Genomic DNA, 25,854 nt, shown 5'->3' with positions numbered 1-25,854 from the left:
AACCAGTCAGAAAAACTACAATTGCAGTTTTACAGACACAATATTTTTCCGTTCAGCTTAAACACACTATAAGGAATATACACACTGAATGACTTGCATGCCAATATTTATAATCTACAGTATATATGACCTTCAATCATGCAAAAGATTTACGAGTCATTTCTGAATTTCTTGGTTTCTACTTCTTTCAGAAACAAGTTGGGCTATTTTCACTCACGCTAACACAAAATTCCGTTTCGACTGCATGCTAATAGTGGCACCAGTGGGAATTCATCTCTACCTAAAGAGCGCGATGCGGCAGCGCTTTAGTCTTTCAGTCTGTCCATCTCTCTCACCTCCTCATCTGTACACTCTGCTCAAACATGGAACGTTCCAAAACCTTAACTTTCATGCTAATACCACCCTCAACTCCATCATGCTTTTCATCTTGCAGATTGCGAACTAGCCAAGCCATGTCTCTGCCATAACTGCGTCATATAGCTGCAATGCATGCTGGAACTTTGAGTCCAGCATTTGCTGTCTCTGCTACTCCTACATTGGACTTAATGTGGCATTGAATATCACTGTCAATGGTAAGGGGGAAAAAAGTGCTTGTTCTTTTTAATAAGAAAAGAATTCTCATAAGGCCTAACAATCAGGTTTCACTCTTAGCTCTCTCTCTCTCTCTCTCTCTCTCTCTCTATACATATATATATATATAGCTAAGAGTGAAACTTGATTGTTACGCCTTATGAGAATTCTTTCCTCTTATTAAATGCCATTATTTATATCACCCTATGATCTCAGAGACACACTGGAATATAAAAATATAGCACAACAAAAAATGAATATAATCAGCTAGTAATTATAATTATTAATAAGGATAAGAAGCTTATGTTTATTATATAAAACATAGTCCAGGCAGAAGGTTGCAGTAATGATAGGGGCATAGTCAAAATCAATCTTTTTTTTTCTTGTAAGAACGTTGGTTAAGGTAGGATTTAGTATTTTGATTTAACCATCCGTCCACCTGTAGTAGATTTTGTTAAACCATTTGTCAAAAATGAACAGCATTGGTAATTTATATTTTATATATATATATATATATATATATATATATATATATATATATATAGAGAGAGAGAGAGAGAGAGAGAGAGAGAGAGATTCTAACAAAATATGAGCATCTTCCTGTGAGTTTAAGAAAGAGACCAGAAACAAACCACTCAGTTCCACAGATATTGTACAAGAAACTAATTTATATTAATATATATATTAATATTAAAATTAAATATTAGGTCAAAGCTGTTTATATATTCACCTAGCCTCACGCTTACTGTCAGTTTGTCAACATTAAGTATACAATTTTTACATACAATGAGATATATTCATATGAAATAAATTACAGAAATAACCGTGTTGGTTACCCTCTTGCTTGCAAGCAAAAAATCTTGCTAGTACATCATGTGAGATTAAGAGCAATCTGTGCATGAGTAGTCCATGCACATTCCAAGAAATTAGCACTGTGACAATTCAGTTTATTAGAAAAGCTGATGCATTGACATGATTACTTGGTTTTTATCTTGAGCTATATGAGAATGTGTGAGTCATGGTAATAGGTTCTCAAATGCAGATAAAATTGGCTTCTAAAACATTTCCCAAAATGTACCTTGCATGCCTTAGTCAAATTATAAAATCGCTTCAGTCTCTGCCCCTTTTTTCAACTTTGTATTTATTTCTACAGCCAAGGTCATGAGTCATCGTGGCTCACAGGGCTAAACATCAGTGCAGACTGAATAGGCATACAAATACCCAAGTACACTCACTGGTCACTTTATTAGGAACACCTGTACATCTGCTCGTTCATGCAATTATCCAATCAGCCAATCGTGTAGCAGCAGCACAATGCATAAAATCATGCAGATACAGGTCAAGAACTTCGGCTAATGTTTGCATCAAACACTAAAATGGGAAAAAATTGTGATCTCAGTGACTTTGACTGTGGCATGGTTGCTGGTGCCAGACGGGCTGGTTTTTCAGAATAGAGTATTTCAGAAACTGTTTATACAGAATGGCGTGAAAAACAAATAAACATTCAGTGAGCGGCAATTCTGTGAGTGGAAATGCCTTGCTATTGAAAGAGGTCAGAGAAGAAATAGCCAGACTGGTTTGAGGAAGGCGATCGTAAATAATTACTCTTTAATTATATAGAAAAACATCTCACCAAGGACAACACCATGTTATGAACCTTACGGCGAATGGGCTACAACAGCAGAAGATAACGATGGGTTCCACAACTATCAGCCAAGAACAGGAATCTGAGGTTACAGTGGGCACAGGCTCACCAAAACTGGACAGTTGGAGGTTGGAAAAAGATCAGGTGTTTTTTTTTTTTGCAACATTCTGTGTAAACTCTAGAGACTACTGCGGTTGAAAATCTCAGCAGATCAGCAGTTTCTGAAATACTCAAACCAACTCATCTGGCACCAACAACCATGCCACAGTCAAAGTCACTGAGATCACATTTCTTCCTCATTCTGACGTTTGACGTGAACGTGAACTGTGCCTCTTGACCTTTATCTGTTTGATTTTATGCATCGTGCTGCTGCAGGTGTATTGGTGTTCCTGCTAAAGTAGAAGTGAGTGTAAATTTATATGATAAATAGCACCACAGTACACTCGAGGCTAGTGATATTGTAATTTGCGAGGTTATATATTTGCATGGTTTAAAGTATTCCCAAGAATGTCTAGTGAGATCAGATAAACAGGATACCTAGAGGATTGATTCAGTCTTTGCCATATATTTGCTCCACATGTCTACATCTTAATTAAGAACTAATCTTAATCTTAATCTTAAACTTTTCTCTATCACATATACACCCACATATACACATTGTATGAGATAATGTATTTGCGTATAGGAGTCAGAGAGTGAGATTGTGCAGCCTGTGTAGTGGGAGATCTGGATCAACATGGTCAATTCGTTCTAATGGTCAGTATCAACACTGCTGAAAATCTGGATGCTATTCAGGGACAATCTTAAATCCCGACTCTAAATGATATCATAATGAGATCATGGTACACATCTATGTGCGTACATTTGTGTATAGATGTGAGTGTGGGTTTCTTACGACATGCAGTTGATTGCGTGCATGTGGGTTTTGGTGTCTCTGTGTGGTCACATCTGAATATTGGCACATGCATGTATGTATTTTATTTGAAGCTTCAGGTGGTGTAGAATTCTTTCCTTAGCCAAGTCTAGTTGCATAAACATCTTAAGTGCTTCTTTTGCCCAAGACATACACATTTGCATGCTCTGTCATCACACTGCTATGAGTATGATAATACCTAGAGTATTTTAAATCAATAAATGAGAAAAAAAAAGTCTTCTTGGGAAAGGGCTTTGAAAGCTGATCACCCAGACATTGCACAAGCTCCCTTGAACTGTTGCATCCCATAACTTCATGGTGGAGGACAGACATGCAGAGACAGCAAAACTAGCATGGCATTGTTGTTTCTGTATGCCAAACTGCTTTATAACAACAGCCAAGGTCGAAAGCAATCTTGCTCAACAACAACAAGAAACTCCTATTGGCCATTTTTTGGGAATTACGTACATCCATGACTTAGGTATCATCTATGTATAAATGTGTGTGTGTGTAAGAGAGCATTAACCCCAATTGTGGACCAAGGGAAGTCCAGCCAGGGAAGATTGCATCGAGGCGTGTCTAGGAGCACTCACAGACACACACGCGCACATTAAAAACATCTCCATTGCAATGGCCTCTCCTGCTTTTCACTCAGCACCACATCATTTAAGGAAGTCCTTGATACGTTTTCAAGATCTTGTGGTTTGCAGAACTATTAATTCTTGGCCAGGACATGAAGTGTGTGTTTTCTTACACACTCCTCTCCTCTTTCTTCATCCCTGAACCACTATACGGTCAGAGTGCTCATGACAGCCAACTCTCTTTTTGGCCTTTGGTTGGTAGAGGGAGTGAACGAGACAAAGGAAAAAAAAAAAACGAAGGATACTGTAAGACAAGAGAAAAAGGGACGATCCAAAAGGAAATCTTTGAAAAATTTTAATTCCTTATCTATCTGCTTAATTCTGGATTCACATTATGCTTTAGACAACACCAAAGCTCTCTCCCTCACACACACACACACACACACACACACACACACATCCTGTAGCATGGGCCGGAGATTTTCTAGCCAGCAGATAAACAGAACTACAAAAAGACACTCCACAAGGACAGTCTAGATTCTTACTGCTAGCAGTTTTTATGGATATAGTCTTATGGCAGTTCCAACTCTATAACCATAAAAAAACACAAGTGACATTTTTAAAACATGGAGGATCCCTGCTCATACCAGCTGTTAAACATTTCTCTTCTGAATTGCCTCTTTCTCCCCATCTGTAACAGCAAAGTGGCACACCACACTCATTAAAATGCATTTATTTGAATACATTTGCTGTGAAATTCATCATTTTCCGCTTTGCAGTGCAGTATTGCAATAATTGCTGTTTATGTAACAATTAATAACATTCTCTCAGCTGAGACGCCACAGAAAGGGCAGAAATAGCCCGAATCTACCTCAGATGTGGGCCGAGGAGGAGGTAATTCTTCAAAATATCTGCTATTCTATTTGAAGTGGTTCTGCAGCCTGACTCCAGTGTCTGTCTGGTCTTCATCAGTAGCACTACAAGCTTCCAAAGACCTGACCAGTCAGACAAATTATGTATAAAAATGCAACTTTTCGGATGAAATTACAAGTGAAATATTGACTTCAGAGTTTAGAGTCTATAGATGTGCAGAATATGCTTGGGGAAATAAAGCAAACAGGCGTTACTGGACGTAATCTGTAAAAGTCAGGTGTCATGTGGACATAGAGCATCTTTATATTCATGCCAAATGCACATGGACATCTGCCAGAATTAGCTGGTCATCTGAGGGAAAGCATTTATTAATACATCATGAGTAATCGGTCTAAGTGAGTACCAAGTGGCGGCTGCATTATCATGGAATAAGCTCATGAAAAGCAAAAGCTTCTGCATTTATTCATTCATAAATTTATACATTCATTATGGCCAGGCATATCAGAAAGTTAGCTTATCCATCACCTTCACAATGCTTAAAAAGATTGTTTTTCTTTTTCGTCTTCTTTCTTTCCATTACCTTTGATTTCACCCCAACAGTTTGACATCTAAACACAACCACCACCGCCACCCCCCCCCACCACCCTGACCCCCCACCCAATCCCTACCCTGAGGCAATTTAAACTCAATGCTCTGGAACAGATACAGAGTTGAATATGGACAGAGCTCACAGAGAAAATTTGGAGAATATAATTTGTTCAAGATTTTTTTAGATGTATGCAGGCAGTTATATTTTTTCACTAGCCCTTTGTAGTGGTATAAAAGTTCCTATGTTATCTTGATCTAGTGCTATTAACTAAATGTGTGTTTACCAGTTAACAAATTATTCAAGCATACTACAATATTTGAATGCCAATTAAAGGCAAATTTGGCTTGAATATGAATAAAAGAATATGAATTTTAACACAATAATTGGCATAGTCAGAGCATGTATGCCATTAATGTGATATGTTATGTTTTTCTACAGTTGAGTTATTGCTCAATTATAACTGGATCATCTTTGAATTAAAAGCTTGTCTCCATGAACACTCCCAAATAAATACTGTATTTCATTTATTTCAAATAGATTAACCAATTACTAGTTAAATAACATAAAAAGTATGATGCCACCATCTTAGTTAGATGTAATGACTCCACTTATATTTCTATAAGTATCCTGTTATCCTGTATTATATTTCAGGTATCCTGTTATCAAGTATCCTGTATCAATTTATTCGCCAACATAGTTTTATTGCGGTTATCAGAATATTATGTATATGTAAACCCACTCTGTCTTGCAATCAATGAACACATATCATTACAGTGCCTTTCAAAAATATTCAAACCCCTTAAAAGTCATCAAATTCATCTGGATTATACTTGCTCAGATTGTTCCAGCCAGTATTTTTACTGCAAACCAATATGGCTCTTAAAGTAATTTTTAAGTCAAAAAAAATATTAGTCAGCAGATCTTTAAAAAAAAATCTAAATTGAAAAATGGTGCTTGCATAATTATTCAACCCCTTCAGAATAGTAATTGGTAGAACCACCAATGCTGCAATAACAAGTTCCTACCAGCTTCTCACCCATTCTTCCTTGCAGACTCATTTAAACAGTGCCACAGATTCTCAGTGGGATTCAGATCTGGACTTAACCACTGTAGAACATTCACGTTTTTTTTTTTTTTTTTTTTAAACCTCTTCCACAATGCTTTGGCCTTGCGCTTGGGACTATTGTCCTGCTGAAAGGTGAAGATTCTCTCAAGCTTTTTCTTCAGCATAATGAAATAGCTTCTCTTGTACTATCCCCCTGTATTTTGCTCAAACTGTTCCAAACCTTCAATTTTGACAAGAAGTCCAGGTTCTGTGGATGAAAAACATCCCCAGGACATAATGCAGCCACCACCTTATTTCACTGTAGGGATAGTGTTAACTGAGGTATGGCCTGTGTAAGTGTGCACCATACACATCGCTTTGAAATTTACAGTAAATACAGTATCTCGATCTTGGTCTCATGACAACAAAAATCACATCTTCGCTGGGTCATTCTCAAATGGCTCTTTTTGAGCGATGGTTTCCTTCTAGCCACATTTCCATACAGTCCTCCATTATGTAGAGCTCCTGAAATGATTCTCTGGTGCACCTTCACACCACTCTCAGCCACTGTACTCTGTTACTCCTTCAGAGTGACTGTTGGCCTCACTGTTGCCTCCCTCACCAGTCTCTGTCTTGTTTTTGTGCTGAGTTTTGAGGAAGGGACTTGTCTAGTTAGTGCTTGGGTGATGTGATGCACCTTTCACTTCCTCACTATTGATCCAACAGTGTTTACTGGGATGTCCAACCTCTTAGATATATTTTTACACCAATTCTTAATTTTACACCAAGTTGTGAAAATCTATTACCTTATCTGTAACTTCCTTAGACTGCTCCTTAGTCTTCGTTTTCACTGTCCTTCAGACTGATTCAGACTCTTCAATGAAAGTTCAACCGAAGTGTTTTTTTCCAGAAAATGGGAACTGTTTCAGTATTTCACAGGTGAAGGCCAATTATAAGTCAACGGTTTCCTTGTTAAGAAAATACACACCTTCCTGTTTGGCACCCACCTTAAACAGTTTTGAATTGTCACCAAACCAGACACAACTCTCACTCCACTCATACAGATAGTGAATAGCAAGAAAGTGGCAACTAAGATACACCATACTCCTTCAATACCTCCCATTACAGATGTTAAGACACGTAATCATAGGCCTTCTCCAAGTCCATAAAACACATGTAGACTGGATACGCATACCGCCATGACTCCTCACAAAGTTTGTAATAGTCAAGGGCTGATCCACTGTTTGAGTCACTACCCACAGCTTGTATACTTTTGCTCAGGAGAGACTGTCCATGGTCTTGTCTATCCCCCCTGAGGCACAGAACAGTTTACTATCATCTTTGGCCACGTGTCAAAGGTGAACTCCTCTCATGCCTAAGCGTTCACTTTTGGCCTAAGCATTCACTTCTTAAAGGCAACTGTTTTTGCTACAGCCCTACTGGTTCCCACCTGAATCAACTGAATCAGGTTCTACTGAATCAGGGTAAAGGCAGCATGGTGGCACAGCGGGTAGTGTTAACATCTCACAGTTCCAGGGGCCCTGGTATGAACTTGAGCTCGAGTTAACGGCTGTGTGCAGTTTTGCTTGTTCTCTCCTTGCCTGTGTGGGTTTCCTCCAGGTCCTCCAGTTTCCACCCACTTCCCAAAAACATGCCAGTAGGTGGACTGGCAACAACAAATTGCTCTGTGTATCATTCACACAGTGTGTAAATATGACCGGCACCCTGAGATGGACTGGAATCCCATCCATTATGTATTTTTGCCTTGCATCCCATGTTCCAGGGATAAGATCAGAATCCACTGCAAGTCTGGGTGGTGAAAATGAACATTACTCTGAAGATTTCATTCTTCAACCTATTGGCCATTCTCACCACTGGCTTGTACCAGCATACTCTAGGATTACTAGAATGTCCACAGCTTGCAGCTGCCTCTATAATTGAAGACTTGAACATTTCCCTTCCAGACTCAATGTGTCCAACCTCAGTCAGTACAATGTCTTTTCATGCCAGATGCTCAAAAGTTACCTGGAAGCCTCTCCTGGGTTCACCAGCTAAATCCTGCCAGTGCCCTGTGTGATGCATCCAAGTCACCACAAAGTTGTGATGATCAGTTGACTGCTCTGGCACTCTCTTTACCTGAGTGTTCAAAACACTTCAAGTTTGATGAATCAATCACAAAACCAATCACTGAAGCTTGGCACAAGGTGATTTGGCATCAACTACCTTGTGGCATATCCAGAGCAACGTACGGAAGTGAAAGGACATTACTTTTATTACATTTGATACAACTGAGCAGGTGTGAGTTATGGGCCTTGATCAAGGGCCCAGCAGAGTCAGCTTGGCAAGGCTAGGATTTGAACTCACAACCTTCCAAGCAGCAAGTCAATGGCTTAACCACCAAGCTGTATGGAGGCAGTAGCAGGTCCCCTCTCAAGCACCTGCTCCACCTTCTCCAAGAATGTTGAATATGCAGTCAGAGTTTTCCTTCCTAAGATCTGTTCAACAAAAGAGGTTATGCATCACCTTTTTTCCCATAGTAAGAGTGTATTTTATACATGGCAACATTGAGGTTCCTTGGTTGGTTCCTACTTCTCACACACACATGAATATACATGCACTGCTTATTTTAGTCTTCAATTTAAAAAAAAATAACATTCATACTGCCAGACACACAAATGTATTTCTAAACAGCCCTACATTTATATATCCTGAGAACCTTTTAATAGACTCTGGCTGATTCATTTATTTGTTTGGGTAATATTTCACAATACACACTATTAAAAATAAAGCCCATCAGTGTCATTACTTTGCAGCAACAATGACCTCACCTGCAGTAAAAAAAAAAAAAAAAAAAAAATTAAATGCTGTCTGAACTGATCACAGGGCTTCCATTGCTCTACAGGGAGCCATTTAGCGCTCACTTCTTGGTCATATTTTCCACCTTCACATACACACAGTCTCACTCACAGCATCCTATCTGCCATTAATCATCATTATCACCCAGCTCGGAGCACGGCGATGGGACATGCTTCAAATTGGTATGAGCCGCTCGGCGCTTGATTATTTTTCCTGCCCGCTCCCAAATGCTTCCCCCCTCACATCCTGCTCCTAATCTTCATCTGCTCCTGACATTTTTACGACTCGACAGTTTCCGTCTTCAAACAATGACAGGTAGCAGGAGGATTAATCAAAGGTAAGATTTTTACGCTGTAAATTTTCATTACACAAGCCTGCATCCTGTACCTACACAGATCATATGACTATAGTGGGAAGCAGACAGGCTGTCTTTTTCCCTAACACAAACAGAAATTCCTTTCAGACATGCAGAAATTAACATCAAACAAACACATGACAAACATTCTGTGTTTCAGGATCAAGTCCAAGGATTGATACCCATAGGTCCTAAGAAAATACACAGCCAGCAGTGGCTGTCTCTGTGGCCCTGATATTTATATGTAACAGATGATGGTGTTGTTGCTATGAGAGACTCATAGCAAAATTAATGTTTCAGAACCAGATTGTATTAAAGAGAGTTTTATGTAATTAGATATTAAATGTGTACAGGTATAAAGTTATCACATAAAAACATGTATGCATGCCTCCCCATCATCTTTATGTGCACAATCAATAAAGCCCAGAAGGCAGTTGTTTGTACATTAACCCGAGGTCAAGAAGGTTAAGAAAAAATGGTCTGTCATTGGATAAGATATACAACAGCAAAGTAGCGGAATTGACAAAAGTGAATGCAGTTTCCTCTTACAATTGCTAAAAACAGCATAGAGGTAACTACCCATCTAAAATAAGCACTTCTACCCCTCCCCAGTACAAGTTCTGAGAAACACAGACAAACATACACCTCTCACACAGAGAGGAACATTTAGATCCTGGATGACCCCTGACTCCAGGCCAAGGGTCAACCACACTTTTCAGGCTGAGGTTGATGTGTCCATTATGCTGTCAACCCATTGGCTGGATGAATGGGAGCAAATAGAGCTAATTAGGGTGAGATATTTTTTCTTTTCCTTTTTTAGCTACCTCCAGAACCTTCTGTGACACCCAGATGGACACAAAATGTGTTTGTTGTTACTGTTTGTGTGTGGTTTTTTTTTTTTTTTCCTTTTTTTTGGCTAAATTCCTCAGCTCTTTAATGAACTAAATCAGCCAAGGTGCAAAGGTGTTTTCCTTTAGGTGATTGATGAAAAGAGGAAAAGAGGAGACTTTAACCTCATCCCTCTCTTTTTCTTTCCCTCTTTTCTTCTCGTCTTTGGGAAAGCAAAGAGACCACTCCTGCCAGGGTCTCTGGATGTGCCTCATATAGAACAGATGAGGACAGACGAACGAAACTCTGAGAACTTGACTTTGTGTTTTTTGTTTTTTTTTCTTGGTAAGAATGCAAGTAGAATCCTTTTCATTTACAGTGTGAAGAACTCTGCATTCAACTTTAATCAAATAATGATATGTATGTGTGCATATTCACACACACAAATGGCCAAGCTTATATACAACAGACCTGGTGAGACAGTCCATATACACCACACGTGAGAGAGAGAGTGTGTGTGTGTGTGTGTGTGTGTGTAGGCTTAACGTAACCTGGGGAAATTGCTACCACATGTCAACAGCATAAGTGATGCACAGTGGACCCCCTTCATTTACTGAAGCCCCTTGGGCAAAGAAAAATAAAGAGGAGACGGCGAGAAGGGGGAGGAAAGGAAAAGAGTGCTAGAGACAAAGACTGAATGCTAGCAGGAGAGGGGGGAGGGGAAGAGTGAAAAAATCTCAAGGTATGTCAGTTAGACTCAGTCATGCATTTTGTGGTTATTTGACTAGTTGATTAGAAAGTAGCAAACTCTGACCTTGTTACGTTTCATTTCAGGTATTGATAAGCCTGGGGGCTAATATAGCTAATAAAATTAGATGGATGCATTGCAAAATGGATGCACTGAAATACACAATGCAACAATTTTCTAAAATGGTTTAATTTAAAGAAAAGGTTTTTCCTCATTATACAATACTAACATGTCAAAAAATCTGCTTTGTTGTACCTATGAAGCACTTAAAGGTAAGGTGCGCTATACAAGTGACTTGTTCAACTGCAATGCAACATCACATTCTGGTGGATTTGTGTATGTGCGTATAAGAGCGTACGAATAAGCAAAATGGGTCAATGATGTGAATGGTTGTGTGTAAACCATTAAATAACTCATCATTGCCTCTCTCTACCCTCAGTTACTGTTCTTTATTGCTTTTCCACATGGACACTCCACTGCTTCCAAAACACAGAGGCTCTTTTCTTTGGACGGGGTGTGTGTTTTGCACTGGGCCGCACTGCTCCCACTGCTCACTGCTCCATCTGACCTGTTTGAGAGCAAGCCACAGAACCGCAGAACACAGAACCAGCTACCACGCTGAGGGGAAACCAGGACAAAACCGGAGAGCAGCACTGCTTTCTAACAGTCTTTATTAAAAACAAAGAGTGTATGTGTGTATGTGTGTCCAAGAGGTGGTTTTTTTATGGTGTAATGTTTATAAGGGTCAGTATAAAGTGGGACTTTGTTCATGTGAGCATAGATGTCATTAGGAATTTTGTTTATGATAGGACCTACATGCAATTTCCATGTGAATAAAGTGGGACCATTTTGTGTGACAAAATAACTTTGCAATTGTAGTGGGATTACGGGTTCTCTGATATGAACATTACTGTGCAAAACTCTTAGATACGTATAAAGTGTCACGTCAGCACCGGAAATCATCAGGGACTCCACTTCTCAGAACACACTGCAGCCTACAAACATGGCTGCCATGGACTACAATCCCCAGCACCTCACTTCACTGGCACGTTCACACTCACCTGAGTACTAATCATGAGCACCTGTTTCCTATCACCCTCATAGCCTTTACAAACAGACTCTGGTCTCTGCCTCGTTCTGAAGTAATATTCAGTGTTCATTACCTGAACTTACCAAGCCTTTGATTCTGTGTATTGATAATTTGCTTTTTGGATTGTTGCCCTGATATTGTAGTCTACAGATTGCCTGACCTTTTGCCTGTTCATGATTATGAGTTTTGATTCATGATTATGTTGGATTTGTTTGCCAGTTTTCTAACAAAATTCTAACCTGCACTTGCATCTGTTCCTGACACTGTCACATGACAAAGAAAATTAGTGAAACAGCTGTGCTTTCAAAATTTTAAAATAATAAATAAATTGAATTAAATTAGTTTACTAATTAAAAAATTAAACAAAATATTTCTATATATTAAATAAATTACTATAAATAGTGGTAAATGTGAAAAAAAAAATCAAATCAGTATTTGGTGTAACCCTTATTTGTCTTGGAAAACTCTTGTACAGACAAACTACTGCAGAAAACATAAATAAGAGTGCCTTTTTTTTTACAGTGCTAAATATATTCGTCATTTATTGACATCTCTTTAAATTCAAACATTCCTCAAGAACTTTCAACCAATTATATGACTCTGGTTTTACTAATGTCATAATGGTGTTAAACAAGATAACCTTATAAAACAGAAAGGTGATTTGACCATGGCTGTTTAATGTTCAAGCAGGACTTAAGTATCACAGAAAAAAAAAAGAAAGCAGCTGTGAATATAAATCAAGAGTCTTCTCAGCCTGTAAGACTGTAGAGTATACTGCTCTTAAACAGCACAGCTAACTGTAGGGATGTACTGCCTCAAAGACCACAGCCAATCAGATTTGGCCTTTTGAAAAACCCTCTATCTGTAAAAACTTTTTAACACTGTGCAAACTTCCTAACAGCAAGTTCGGTTATAATATTCTAGTTTCATTCAAAAACAAACCGACTGCATGCACATGCTGAAATATCAGCTAAAGCATACATATAGTGTATTCTGTCATGGGTACAGAAATTATTTATTTCTGTTTAGCCTGAGTGTCCTGTGCAAGGAACAAAGGAAAAAAAAATTACACATCATGAGTTATCTCAGTTTTGATTATAGCGTGTTTTATAGCCAATGCATTTAAGTTATACAGTGTCTTTTTACATAAGAGTGAAGAAATGGGGACTGTACACACCCCATGGGAAAGTAGCTAAGGCATGCTCAAGAAGATGCTAGACGATGCCAGAGACTAATTCGTATATTAATTTAATTGTCATTATCATCTGCATATCAAAAGATGTTACATGAAGTAAATTTTATGAGGAAAATATGGAATGAATAGAATAGAATTGTAACAGAATAGGAAATAGTAGTATAGAATATAAATTTCTTATAGAACGAAGCCTTTGGTCATTGCACCACAAACTAACTATTTGCATATTTACAATATTCTATCATTCCTGTCAAGTACACTGCAAAGAAATGTCATCTTAGCAAGTGAAAATATCTTGAATATAGTCATTTATCTAGTATTTCTTATTACAAGATTAAAATGAACCAAATATAAGATCAATAAACCTATTTCCCGACATTGTTACTCGTTTCAAGCTTGCAGTTTTCTTATTCTATTCGTTTTAGAGATAAATGCTTTAAATGAGTAAAATTATCTGCCAATAGAACAAGACTATTTCAAGCTTGAAATGAGTACAAATGACTTGAAGTAGGTTCAATAATCTTATATATCTTATATTTATATTTACTGTAATCTTATAATAGGAAATACTTGATAAATCTGACTATATTCAAGGTATTTCCACCTGATGTCATTTTTTGCAGTGTTTTTGCAGTATTTATATGTATATAAATGAAACATACTTATTTTGTAGGAATGAATGTCTATCTACTTGAAATGCAGATGATAAAACAGACTAAATGAAGAACTGGTAATGACTATTTGGGAAACCTCACTTTTATTACTTGTCATTCAAGCCAAGAAGGGAGTTTAAAACGAAGATCAAAGACGTGCATGGGTGGGACATTGGGAACAATGGTGATCAGTGATTGGTTGTTGAAATAGCTTCAGCGAAAACTAAATATTATACCACTTGCACAATATGGTCAAAGGTATATGGACACATGATTTCACATCCATATGTGGTTCCTTCCCAACTGTTGCCACAAAGATGGAAGCAAACAATTGTCCAGAATGTCTTTGTACGCTGCAGCATTAAGATTTTCCTTCATTGGAACTAAGGGGCCTAAACATGTTCCAGCATAACAATGCCCCTGTACATAAAGTGAGATCTATAAAGAAAGGTTTACCAAGTTTGGAGTAGAAGAACTCAAGTGGCCTGCACAGAGCCCTGATCTCAACCCCACTGAACACCTTTGGGATAAATTGGAATGCTGACATTGTACAGCGCCCTCTCGCCCAACATCAGTACCCGACCTCACTAATACTCTTGTGGCTGAATGGGCAAATCCTACAGACACGCTCCAAAATCTACTGGAAAGCCTTCCCAGAAGAGTGGCGATTATTATAACAGCAAAGGGGGCGGATTCAACCTGGAACGAGATATTCAAAAAGCACATCTGGGTGTGATTAGTCAGGTGTCCACATACTTTTGGTCATATAATATAGATTTGCTGCCTATACAGTATATATAATAATAGTCAAAAACATATAGTGCTCCCCTATAACTCAGTGCATCGTTAGCAAGGTGTATTGACACAGCTCAGCATTCAAATATTTTATGCAATAATGGCCCAGTGTAATCTGCTCCAATGCTTTGGGATTTTCTCCCCATTACAGATGTGCACTCTACAGAAACGTGTATCCAATTTTATTTATTTATTTATTTATCTATCTATCTATCTATCTATCTATCTATTTAAATTCAAGTCATAAATAAAATAGTTAGAATTCATTTTTCACCACGGAAGCTTTTTGTGTTTTCCACAAAAATAGTGGATTTTTCCACAAAAGTCAATGTCATTTTTGTGAAAGAATCCTAGATACAGATCAATATCAATATCATTTAAAAAAATATCATTTTCATTCCACGCAAGTATGGTACATATAATGCATGATAGCATCATATATATAGCATCATATATTTTGTGAAATATCAGAAAGTGCCATGATAATTTTTCATATTTAGTTTCACATTTAAAATCAGTATAATTGAAACTTATATATAATTAAATGTACTTACTGTATAATTGTTTTATATATATATATATATATATATATATATATATATATATATATATATATATAACAACTATAAAATAATTACATTTAATTTTAATTATAATTATAATTACACTTACAATTATATATATATATATATATATGTATGTGTATATATATATATATATATATATATATATATATATATATGAGCTCAAGGTCTTACACGCTTGAATTAAGCATGTCATATTCCTCACTCACTGAGTTCAGCTGATAGTGTAGTCATTTATCAGGTGACAGAAGGAAAGCAACAACAAAAACAAAATAGCTGAGACTATTCCATAACAGAAAACAACTATAATCCCTTCTTTCCTCTCTATTTCAGCTAAGGTCTAAGTTTATCTGTATTATCTGTCTATACCAGGGGTTCTCAAACATTGTGCATTCATTGATCCTTTCCAGAGTAAAAGAATGTCTAAGGACCCTCTTATGATCACAGTACAGATTTAATTTTAAGAACCTTAGGAAAAATATGTACTAACGATTAATTTATTCAAGCCATTAAACCTTTTTTTGCTGAAGCTTCCACTCTTTCCCTCATACAGATGTAAAAAAATACTGCAGTTAATGTTAACATTATTTATATTGTTTTATTAGTTATTGTGTTTTATCTTAATACCTTTTATTTTAAGGTGATAACTGAATAATGACCATATGGTATTCCTAACCAGAAACTGTCATTTTCAGCAACAATCCTTTAGCAAATCTAGATCTTTTAATGTGTTATTTTTATCCATGGCCTTTCCACATATTATTATTTCACACTGTGCTTTCCTCAGATAACAATTTAGAGCACTAACAGTGAAAAACGAGATATCATGATGTCAATGTACATATATGCTCAGCTCATACAGCTCCATCATCTGACCTAAATCTTCAACTTTGCAGTGCCTTTGCAATCATAAAGCTGCAAAACTCATACACCAAACCTGAAAAATTACACATGATATGGCAAGGTACATGACTCAAGTATTTTTTTTCATCCAGCAAGGTCCAGCCACATATTTTGCTCATAACAATAAAATTTCTTCAGCTGTTACAAACTGTGGTCTATGCTAGGCCCTGTGTTAAGCAAAAACAAAGTAATATTTAACCAACTTGCCATTGTGCTTTAATAAGCACAGAAAATTGCACAACTGCCCTCAGTCAAGCTTTCTTTTTAGCAGCATCCAAGCCAGACACTGAGAGACAGTGCCACTAATAGCCAATTAAGGTTTCATTTTTTGACAGTGAAAAAACTTTGTGTGTGTGTGTATGAATGTGTGAGTGAGTGCACATGAGCAGTCATCTGGAACAAAATAGCCTGCCTAGAACAATGGCCAGAATTAAAGTCTCCAAAAACAGTATTTAGTGGTTAGAATCAGGGATGTAAATGATTGTGCAAGTAACTGGATACTCATTTGAAATGGATTATCCCAACATTTCTAATTCATTTAGTTCTGTATTAAGTATTTTAGTTCCCTCGAAAATGATCAATTTTCATTTATTTACGTCAGCAAACATCCTTGCAATATATCTTAAATGAGCATAATAAGGTTAGACAGGACACAGAGCGCTGCTGCAGTTACCCACAGGTTTCTATTAGAGTGTTCCAATAAAAACTCTCTCGCAATGCAAGGGCTACATTTCCCCATATGCTCACGGGGCATCAGTGAATCTCCTTAGCAAAATGTGTCTTTTATCTCTCTGTAATTTTTTTTTTTTTACAAAATTAAAAAAAAAAATGCTGTATGCAGAAACAGATAATTGTGAACTATATGGTCCATTTTCTAATGAGGTATAACCTGTACTGGTCAATCAGTCATCATATTTTCCCCATTAAAAATGCAGGAAAATACGTACTTGGACATATGAGATGAGGATTTGGTTTCACACTGCACCAGGAGTTAAATTACAGCTGATAAATTAGTACAAAAACCTGTGACTAGCATGTGAACAAACAATGTTGCAATTTTACATATTATAAATTTTAAATAAGGAAATTCATGGCGCTTCCATGTGACACTGTCACGTGTGAATGTCAGTGATTCACGAAAACACTAATAACACTAATAATACTAATAAGACAGCAAAATACAAAATACAACATGGTCCAGTTACGAATCCAAATACAGAACTGACCATACCATGTTCGCGGTGGTGTAGATTACACTCCCCTGACATATTTCTCAGTTCCAATTGCTTATTCATGGATGGTTAACACACATATAGCACAGCTCATTATACCTATTCTGAACACCACTATAGTGCAATTATTGCAGAAAGATGTTATTCAATGTCAAATAACAATAATTGCCAGTAATTGTGCTATATGTTCATAAAAGGTCAACAAAATCATTACCATTACATACTAAACCACCCCAAACATGAAAGGAACTCATCTCATAATCTGTTTAATCACATCTTATTGGCTACCAGCTGCTACAAGAAACTGGATTAACCAATCAGGATCATGCATTTTTTTCATTTCTATATGAAAACTATTAGCCAGCTAGCTACACTCTGAGCTTAGAGATATTCAGGAGACAGCCAATGAAGTACTTGAGGTTTACTGCAGGAAGAGAAAAAGAAGTGGTGGCTCAATGGTTAAGGCTCTAGGTGGCTGATCAGAAGGTTGGGGGTTCAAGCCCCTGAGTTGCCACTGTTGAGTGCTTGAGCAAGGCCCTTAACCCTCTCTGCTCCATGGGTGCTGTATCATGGCTGACCCTGAGCTCTGACCCCAACTTCCTAACAAGCTGGGATAAGTGAAAGAAGAATTTCACTGTGCTATAATGTATATATGACAAATAAAGGCTTCTTCTTTTCCTCTATTATTAGCATCTTATTTTAATCACTGTCAGTGAAACTGTCATAAATGTATTACCATTAAAAATATGGCAAGACTGGTTCATCGTAGATCATGTCTTAAATGATTATATAACAAATTCATACATTCACCACTCCAGTTGCTCTTGGACATCTACCCAAAATGCATGAGCAATAAAACTATACAGATCACACAGTGATTTTTATTTAGTATATTTCATCCTCCTGAAGTTAACTCCTGGCTATGCCACTGCATGGACGAGTACCATCATGTTTTTTTCTTTTTTTCTTTTTTTTTTAACAGTGCAAAGAATGTAAAAATTTGGAATCTTGATTTTGTACAGTACTGTTCCCTGCAGTAATGTCTGAGGGAAAAAGCACTATTATTTGCTGAGTAGGACTGTTAGAACTTGTTTCAAACAATTACTATTCCCAAAAAGTCCACTAAAATCACACAAGCATGCCATTCCAAAAAGGCAAGTTAAAATCACATAGGCATGTCTGCCTGAAACTAGCTAAGGAAGATTAATAGATTTGTTGGCTGCTCGACTAATAGCAATTGCTGCTGTTGTTGAAAAGCTGTAACACTTTCTCTGTGAAATCTAGAGGATAAAGTGTTGTTTGGCTGTCATACGGCCAAGCAAACTATTGCAATGTCTAACCACATCAATATCCGTTTAACCTCTATTACACTAACATAACATCTATTACACACTAACATACTGACAAGTCCAGTGGACAGCAGCTCTCTCCGTCATACGCAAAGTCACACTGTGTACAGCAACACTGTGTGCTTCTTTAAGAGCCAAAACCTGGGGCCTTGGTGAAATTTAATATCCTTACTATCTGATAATTAGAGATACACTATATGGACATATTTGGGCCTTCATCAAACTGTCGCAACAAAGCTGGAAACACACAATTGTGTAGGATGTCCTTGTATGCTGTAGCATTAAGTTTTCTCTTCATTGGAACTAAACCTGTTCCAGCACGACAATGCCACCATGCACAAAGCAAGGCCAAGGTTGGAGTGGAAGAACTCGAGTGGCCGCTGAACATCTTTGGGATGATTTAGAACCCCAACAGCACCCCAGGCCTTTTCACTTGACATCGGGTCCTGACTTCACTAATGCTCTTGTGGCTGAATGTACAAATCCCCACAGATACGTTCCAAAATCTAGTGGAAAGCCTTCCCAGAAGAGTGGATGTGATAATAACAGCAAAGAGACTAAATAGGTAATGGGATGTTCAAAAAGTACATTTGGGTGTGATGGTCAGGTGCCCACAAACTTTTGGCCATATAGTGTATAAAATCCCTCTAAAAATAATCCTGATGCTTATTAAATAAAGTGTAATATAAAAAGGAAATTCAACAGAAAAAATTTTTTAAATACTGTTTTATTTGAAATACTGAACACAGCCTACTGGGTCTGCTCAAATATTTAAGAGGAAAATCTGTATAGTCATATTTGTTCATCAGGTGATTTCACATTGTGAAGGAGACATATTTATTAATTCAGTTATTAGGATTTTATTCTCTCCATACCTGCTCACACACATGTATCAATTGTTTTAACATACTTTATACTGAAAATTAGGTGATTATCTAAGCCTGACACAGTGAGTCATAATCTTGCTAGCAGTTAGCTAGCCAATACATGCATATAACAACAACAACAACAACAACAACAATAAATCGAAAAGAGTAGGCAGTATTTCTAACTAAGCTAACAATTTGCTTGATCATGTTTGAGTTAAACCAAACTGTTTTAGTAAGAGCTCTTGAGTGGTATAGTGATAACACATTTGCCTAGCAATCAGGAAACCAAGATTTGAATCCTAGCAGTGTTTTTTTGTCACTTTACTCTTAAATATTAATTTGGTTCAACCTAATTTACCTTTCTTAGGTTGACGAAAATCATGAATTTAGTACATAATCTAGTGTCAGTCTGACAATATCACATGACCCATGCAAATTTTTTACCTAATTTTTACCTAAAGTAGATATAATGAACTATTTTTAAGAGTAAAGGCTTGCAACACTCTCTCTCTCACCAAAACAAGAATTTGTGTACAAGAATGTACATTAGAAAATGTACTGTGATAAATTTTAAAGAGAAGACAATTTTAAGGGCATAATTGTCAACATTCATTTGCATTAATCCTTTACTGAATGTAGTAATGTAAATTCCTATTTTTAAAGTATTTTGGGAAAAAATGAGTACTCACTCACACATACACACACTTACTAACCTCCGTCTGCATGATATTCGCTCTTTGCTCCTTTGCCGAAAGGGACTCCTTCAGGACTTCAATGTGCTGCTTACAGTCTGAATTCTGATTGGTCAAAGTTTCCAGTTGAGTCTGCAGGGCCAACATCTCTGACTCTTTTCTTGATAAGTCCTGCTTCAGCTGATCAATCTGAGAAAAAAGATTTTCAAAAGGGGGAAAATAATGAAGAAAGGAGTTATAAAAACCCATGCAAAACACACTGAAATGTGCAAGTAATTCACAACAAATTACAGCACTGCCATGCCAGAAATAAATAAAAGCTAGTATTAAATAAGAGAGTCAGTGCTAAAAATGTAGTTTAATGTATTACAGTTAGATTTCCCTTAAACACATAAGAACACATAATGCACAAGTGCCTCACTACCAAAGAGAAACAAAAGCTTAGAAAGCCACCAAAACACACAGCCATTGTTATATTCAAATATTTGGTTGATATCCATCATTCAGTTTTGTTAAAAACAACATAGTAAGGCACAATGGACTCAAATTTAGCTTTACTATTTCCACACTTTCTCTGCTGTCAATGAAATGCATGCCAAAATGTCAACTCCCTCTACTGCCAAAATATTATTTGACTTCTTTAATTTTGGTGTAAATTGATGGTCGTATCCCTGGAAACCCAGTGATGCACACACTGGCATACGAGTCATGTTTATTCGTCCAGAATGAACAAGAAATAACTTGCTGTAAATGTGGAAAAGGATATAGTAAAAACTAAACCGAGAGAGAGAGATAGAGACAGGGAGAGAGAGACAGAGACAGAGAGAGAGAGAGAGAGAGAGAGAGAGAGAGAGTACTTTCATTTGGTCTGAAATCTTCTGTTGCTGAGGGAGCAGGTATGTTTGGTTGAGCGAGCAAGTAGTCACTTGTTGAGTTGCCAGACAGACAGGTGAGTTAAACCTATCCTAAAACACAAAGAAGACAAACTCTAAATACATAATTTGGCAACAATAAGGGTATATTAATAAACATTACTTAATAGAGTGACAGTTATATTTTATATTAGTGACATTATTAACAGTTAAGTAATTAAGTCTATTAGCCATTAACTAATGACAGTAATTAAAACTAACATAATTTCTGTATTATTCAGCAATTTTAAGGGTTAATTCATGTGGAACTAAGGAAATAAGCATTGCTTACATGATTACAACTTGTTGAGGCAAATTTATTGATGTTAAATAACGTCATAAATTATTCACTGGCAAGTATTTTATAAATGTCATTTTCATTTTAATAACCTAAATTAACATTTATCTGTCATTTCTTGTTTTTTTTTGTTTTTTTTGGCTTATTAATTTCAAGAGAAAGTGAGGAAACAACTGCTTAGAGATGCTTTAATGTAAGTGATAACAGGCACTTGTTTTGTGGACATTCCATAACATGAAAATGAACTGTAAATGGATGAAGAGTGTATTAAATATTAGATAATCAGAATGCACTTTAACACAGGTAAGTGCTATGTAAACTTGATCAGCCTTTACACAAATAACATAATAATGTTGCCTAGTAAGCATTACCTAACTATGTATAATCCTTAATTATTCTTCTCTGTGTCCCTAATTGTAAAGTTTAAAACATATATCCCTCTTTTTTTTAACTTTATTAATGCATAAATGAGCTTCGACTACAGCATGGCTGAATTCGCAAATCAGAAGATGTGGATTAATTTTCTATAAGAGCATGGCTCTGTAGTTCTGGCTGTAACATAAATCCTTTATATCAATGTGCTAGTTCTATAACTGATAAGTTATAAGTTCCTATAGTAACACCTTATTCACTGATAGGTGTATGGCAGGTGCTCCACATTATCTAAGGCTAATTATAAACATAATTTTTATAAAATGCGCTGTTTAACAAAGAAAAACGCATGAACGTATAATAATGATGTGGTGAAGTTTTATGTTCGGAGACATTTACTTAACCTTTATGGAAGGAGTCTCGAGTGTCACTGCTTTGTAATGGTCAGTAAGTTTCCCTACATGGTAAGTTTCCATATAGATTCGGTAACACTTCATAAATGCATAATACTAATTAATTTTACATTACGTGCGTTATCGTTTTTTTCCCACCCCTGCTTGGAAAATTCAAAAACATATATCCCTTTTGTACTACTTCATTTACTTTACTTTTTTAATTCACAATGATGATTAGTTATGGTTAGTTATTGTTAATGCTTATTGTATACCCTCACGCATTTATGAATTGTAAATTTTATTATTATTATTATTATCATTATTATTATTTTAATTTGTCAATAGTACCAAATATCCAGATGAAAACATCTAAACAATTAATGTTCATAAATTCACCCATAATTCACCCATTTCAATACTTTAAAAAATAATACTGTAATAATAGTAAGTTATTTTATTACTGATACTGTTAGTTATTATTAGTATGATTAGTTAAAAGGTTAAAAGACTTATTGCTTAACTGTTTATTCATGCATACTACTGTAATATATAAGTAGTGACTCGGTGGTTAACACTTTAGGTTAATGATCAAAGCTTTAAATCCCAGCACCTTCAAGCTGCCACTGTTGGGTTTTTGGTCAAAACCCTAAAACCGCAACTGCTTATTGTGTTTCCTGTATCAACTGTAACTCGCTTCGGATCAAGGCATCAGCCAAATGAGCAAGCGTAATGCTCATTAATGTTCATTACTGTAAAGTGTTACCCATATTTTGATAATAGCAGCATGTAGCACAATATTAAACACAGTATGTGAAACATTACTCCAGGACAAAGCCTGTAATTCATTTTGGAAATCTGAATTTGAAGGCGTCGACCAAATAACAATTCATAAATTCAAATGTCATGTATTCATACTTTTTATGACAAAAATATAATAAACATTAGTGTTCAATTCCTTGGAAAACTATGTTGTCATGTCAAGGTATGTTTACATGCTAGAGGAAAAAACATAAGTATCTAGCTAGTAGCTTGTGTCATTGTCCCTCCTCAAAGTATTGTAGATAGATTTGCACACACAGATTCATCTATTTTTCTGAAATAATCTCTCTCCTCGTGAAATAAGAGAGTTATGAAAACACAAACAAGATGTTTTGCTCACACACAAGAGTGTGCATTTCAGATTGGGGTCAGAAGTCCATGTGATAGCTTGTGAAAAATTATGGCACCCCAAGTTGGTCCTCATCAAAAGGCCATTGTAAACAGACACATAGAGGCCATAGAGAGGTAACTGGGCTCACAGGAAACAGTCCGAAATTCAACCTGCTACCCTTATCTGCTCCTGAACCTTTGATTCCTACAATTCGTCAGTGCCTTGGCCCCTAGCGCTGAAAGCAGTGGACCCCTGGTTGATAGGACAGATGAAGGAGTGTCTGGTGTGTTTTAGAGTCATAGGTATGCATGAATGACATTGTACGGATGTTCCAAGCACAAAAGACAGAAAGAAAGACAAAAAAAGAGTCTCTAAAGGTGTACAAGAACTTCTCAGTGCATGCACTGGCTTTGCAACAGTGAAAAAGCAGAATAAGGATAATGCCTTAATGAGAAATTTTATGTGTTTTTTCCCTTCTTTCATCAGATCTATGAAAGAGTTCCATTGCAAGAGACATCCTTTCAGACCAAAGATCACAAGAAAAGTATCAAAAAAATCAGCAAGATCAAATTCAATTAAATGCAAGAATATAATGTCCTAATAAAAATTAAGTGACCCTTAAAGGTATTATGACAATTCTGGAAACCTTTGTGCTTTATAAATAAATCATGAACACTTTCAGGCTAGAGTAATTTAATCTTTCATTCTAGAAGGGCTGATTCTCAAGTCTCAAAGGTCACCACAGAAGAAGTTCAGTCATCTGATACTGCTGGTGTAAGCCAACACCGGTACTGCAAACTCCACCTATGTGTTCATCCCTGAGACAAACCAAGGATCTATTTAGTCATTTATTTATTGAATTATTAGATTCTATGTAATATGTTAACATATTGAGCCGTAGAGCTTACTGTCAATATGATCAAAGCACATACAAGTGTCCTTCATTGTTCCTATCCTGGGAACAATGGGCATAAGGCAAGATACACCCTGAATGGGACACCAGGGCACCCCAAATACACACAATCACACACTCGATCACACCTATTAACTCATTTTTAGGAAAAAAAAGATCAGAATCTTATCTTATTCTTAATCTTAGTCCAAGTTCCCAAACTGAAACCGTCCAGTTATCAATTTATTTAGAACCATATCCAATCTTTAGTACACTGTTTATCGCTCCATCAAATCCATATTTATGTTTTTGAGTATCTATTCATACCATCATATTCCTTTGTTCCTTTGTGCATCACTGCTTGTACTAATCCATTCCTTCTTTCATTCATTAATGTCTATTCACCCAAGCCTACATCCACCAAACTGCACCTTCATTCAATTCCAGGGAAAATGACGAAACTCTCTTGATTGATCTTTGTCTTGGATGAGGGATAAACTCTAACCTTGCTCTTCATGAACTTGGAGTGGTTCTTGTAAACGTCAATCTGCTTGAGCCTCCCATCTTTGTTGTCCGTGTTCAGGAGACTGTTGGTCTTCAGCATCTGGATCTCATCTTCCAGCTCACGGATGTTCCGCTCCAGTGAGGAAATTTTGGTGTCCTACATGGGATATGTGTGAAATGTACATCAGCCACACAGCTGTAGGAAGCAAAGACTTAAATGTTGTGAGAAACTACTTGAAGGTCTTAAAGGAGGAACAGTTTCGAGTGGCAGGTTTAGTGCTTGCAGAGGTCAGCTTAAACTAGCCATGGAGCCATGGAGCTATGAAGAAGATGGGATGACTACTGAGACACTGCAGATCCAGAGTTGGAAATGGTAGGAAAAAAAAAAATTTCCAGGCCACTAGCCTTCATACTCTATCATCTGCATGGGGTTTCCTACACTGTATATACATAAGCATCTGTCATTGGTATCTCAAAATCACTACAGTTCCTGATGTATCCATGACTGGCACTCAATGGCGTAATGTACAGGTAAGGAAAATGCAATGTAATAAATAGAGTGGAGATTCTGAGCTTCAATAAAAATTAGCAAAAAAAAAAAGTGATATCAAAATAGTCAGAGAGACAAAAGAGAGATACTCAGAAAGGTTTAATGCACTGAACTTGCTCTTCTGACTAGCCATGCTAAAACTGTACTAGTGCACCAACTATTCTCTTAGCAAAATACCAATGCACATACACACACTGGCCACTTTATTAGAAACACCATGCTAATACCGAGTAGGACCCCCACTTGTTCTCAGACCAGCCTTAATTCTTTGTGCCATGGATTCCACAAAGTGTTGGAAACATTCATTTAAGATTCTGGTCCATGTTAACATAATCACATTTTGCTGCACAATTACTGCAGATTTGTCAGCTGCACGTTCATGCTGTGAATTTCTCATTCTACCACATCCCAAAGGTG

General features: G+C 36.8%; 1 protein-coding gene across 4 annotated transcripts in view; it reads right to left on the bottom strand.

Moving 5' to 3' along the window:
* Window positions 1–25,854, bottom strand: part of LOC113533440 (ERC protein 2) — a 213,545-nt gene that overhangs the window by 159,221 nt on the left and 28,470 nt on the right. For 2 of the 4 annotated variants that reach the window (XM_053236363.1, XM_053236365.1), the window contains exons 3-4: window positions 21,223–21,330; window positions 20,387–20,554 (exon numbers count right to left, since the gene is read on the bottom strand). In XM_053236363.1, coding sequence (XP_053092338.1) covers window positions 20,387–20,554; window positions 21,223–21,330 — 276 coding nt within the window. Of the gene's footprint in view, window positions 1–20,386; window positions 20,555–21,222; window positions 21,331–24,888; window positions 25,045–25,854 lie in introns of all 4 variants that reach the window. The other 2 variants (XM_053236366.1, XM_053236364.1) reach the window with 2 other exon arrangements.

Source organism: Pangasianodon hypophthalmus, chromosome 8 (genome assembly GCF_027358585.1).
Source record: "Pangasianodon hypophthalmus isolate fPanHyp1 chromosome 8, fPanHyp1.pri, whole genome shotgun sequence".
NCBI lineage: Eukaryota > Metazoa > Chordata > Actinopteri > Siluriformes > Pangasiidae > Pangasianodon > Pangasianodon hypophthalmus.
Note: the sequence above shows the minus strand (reverse complement) of the source record. Positions and strands in the feature narration are given on the sequence as shown.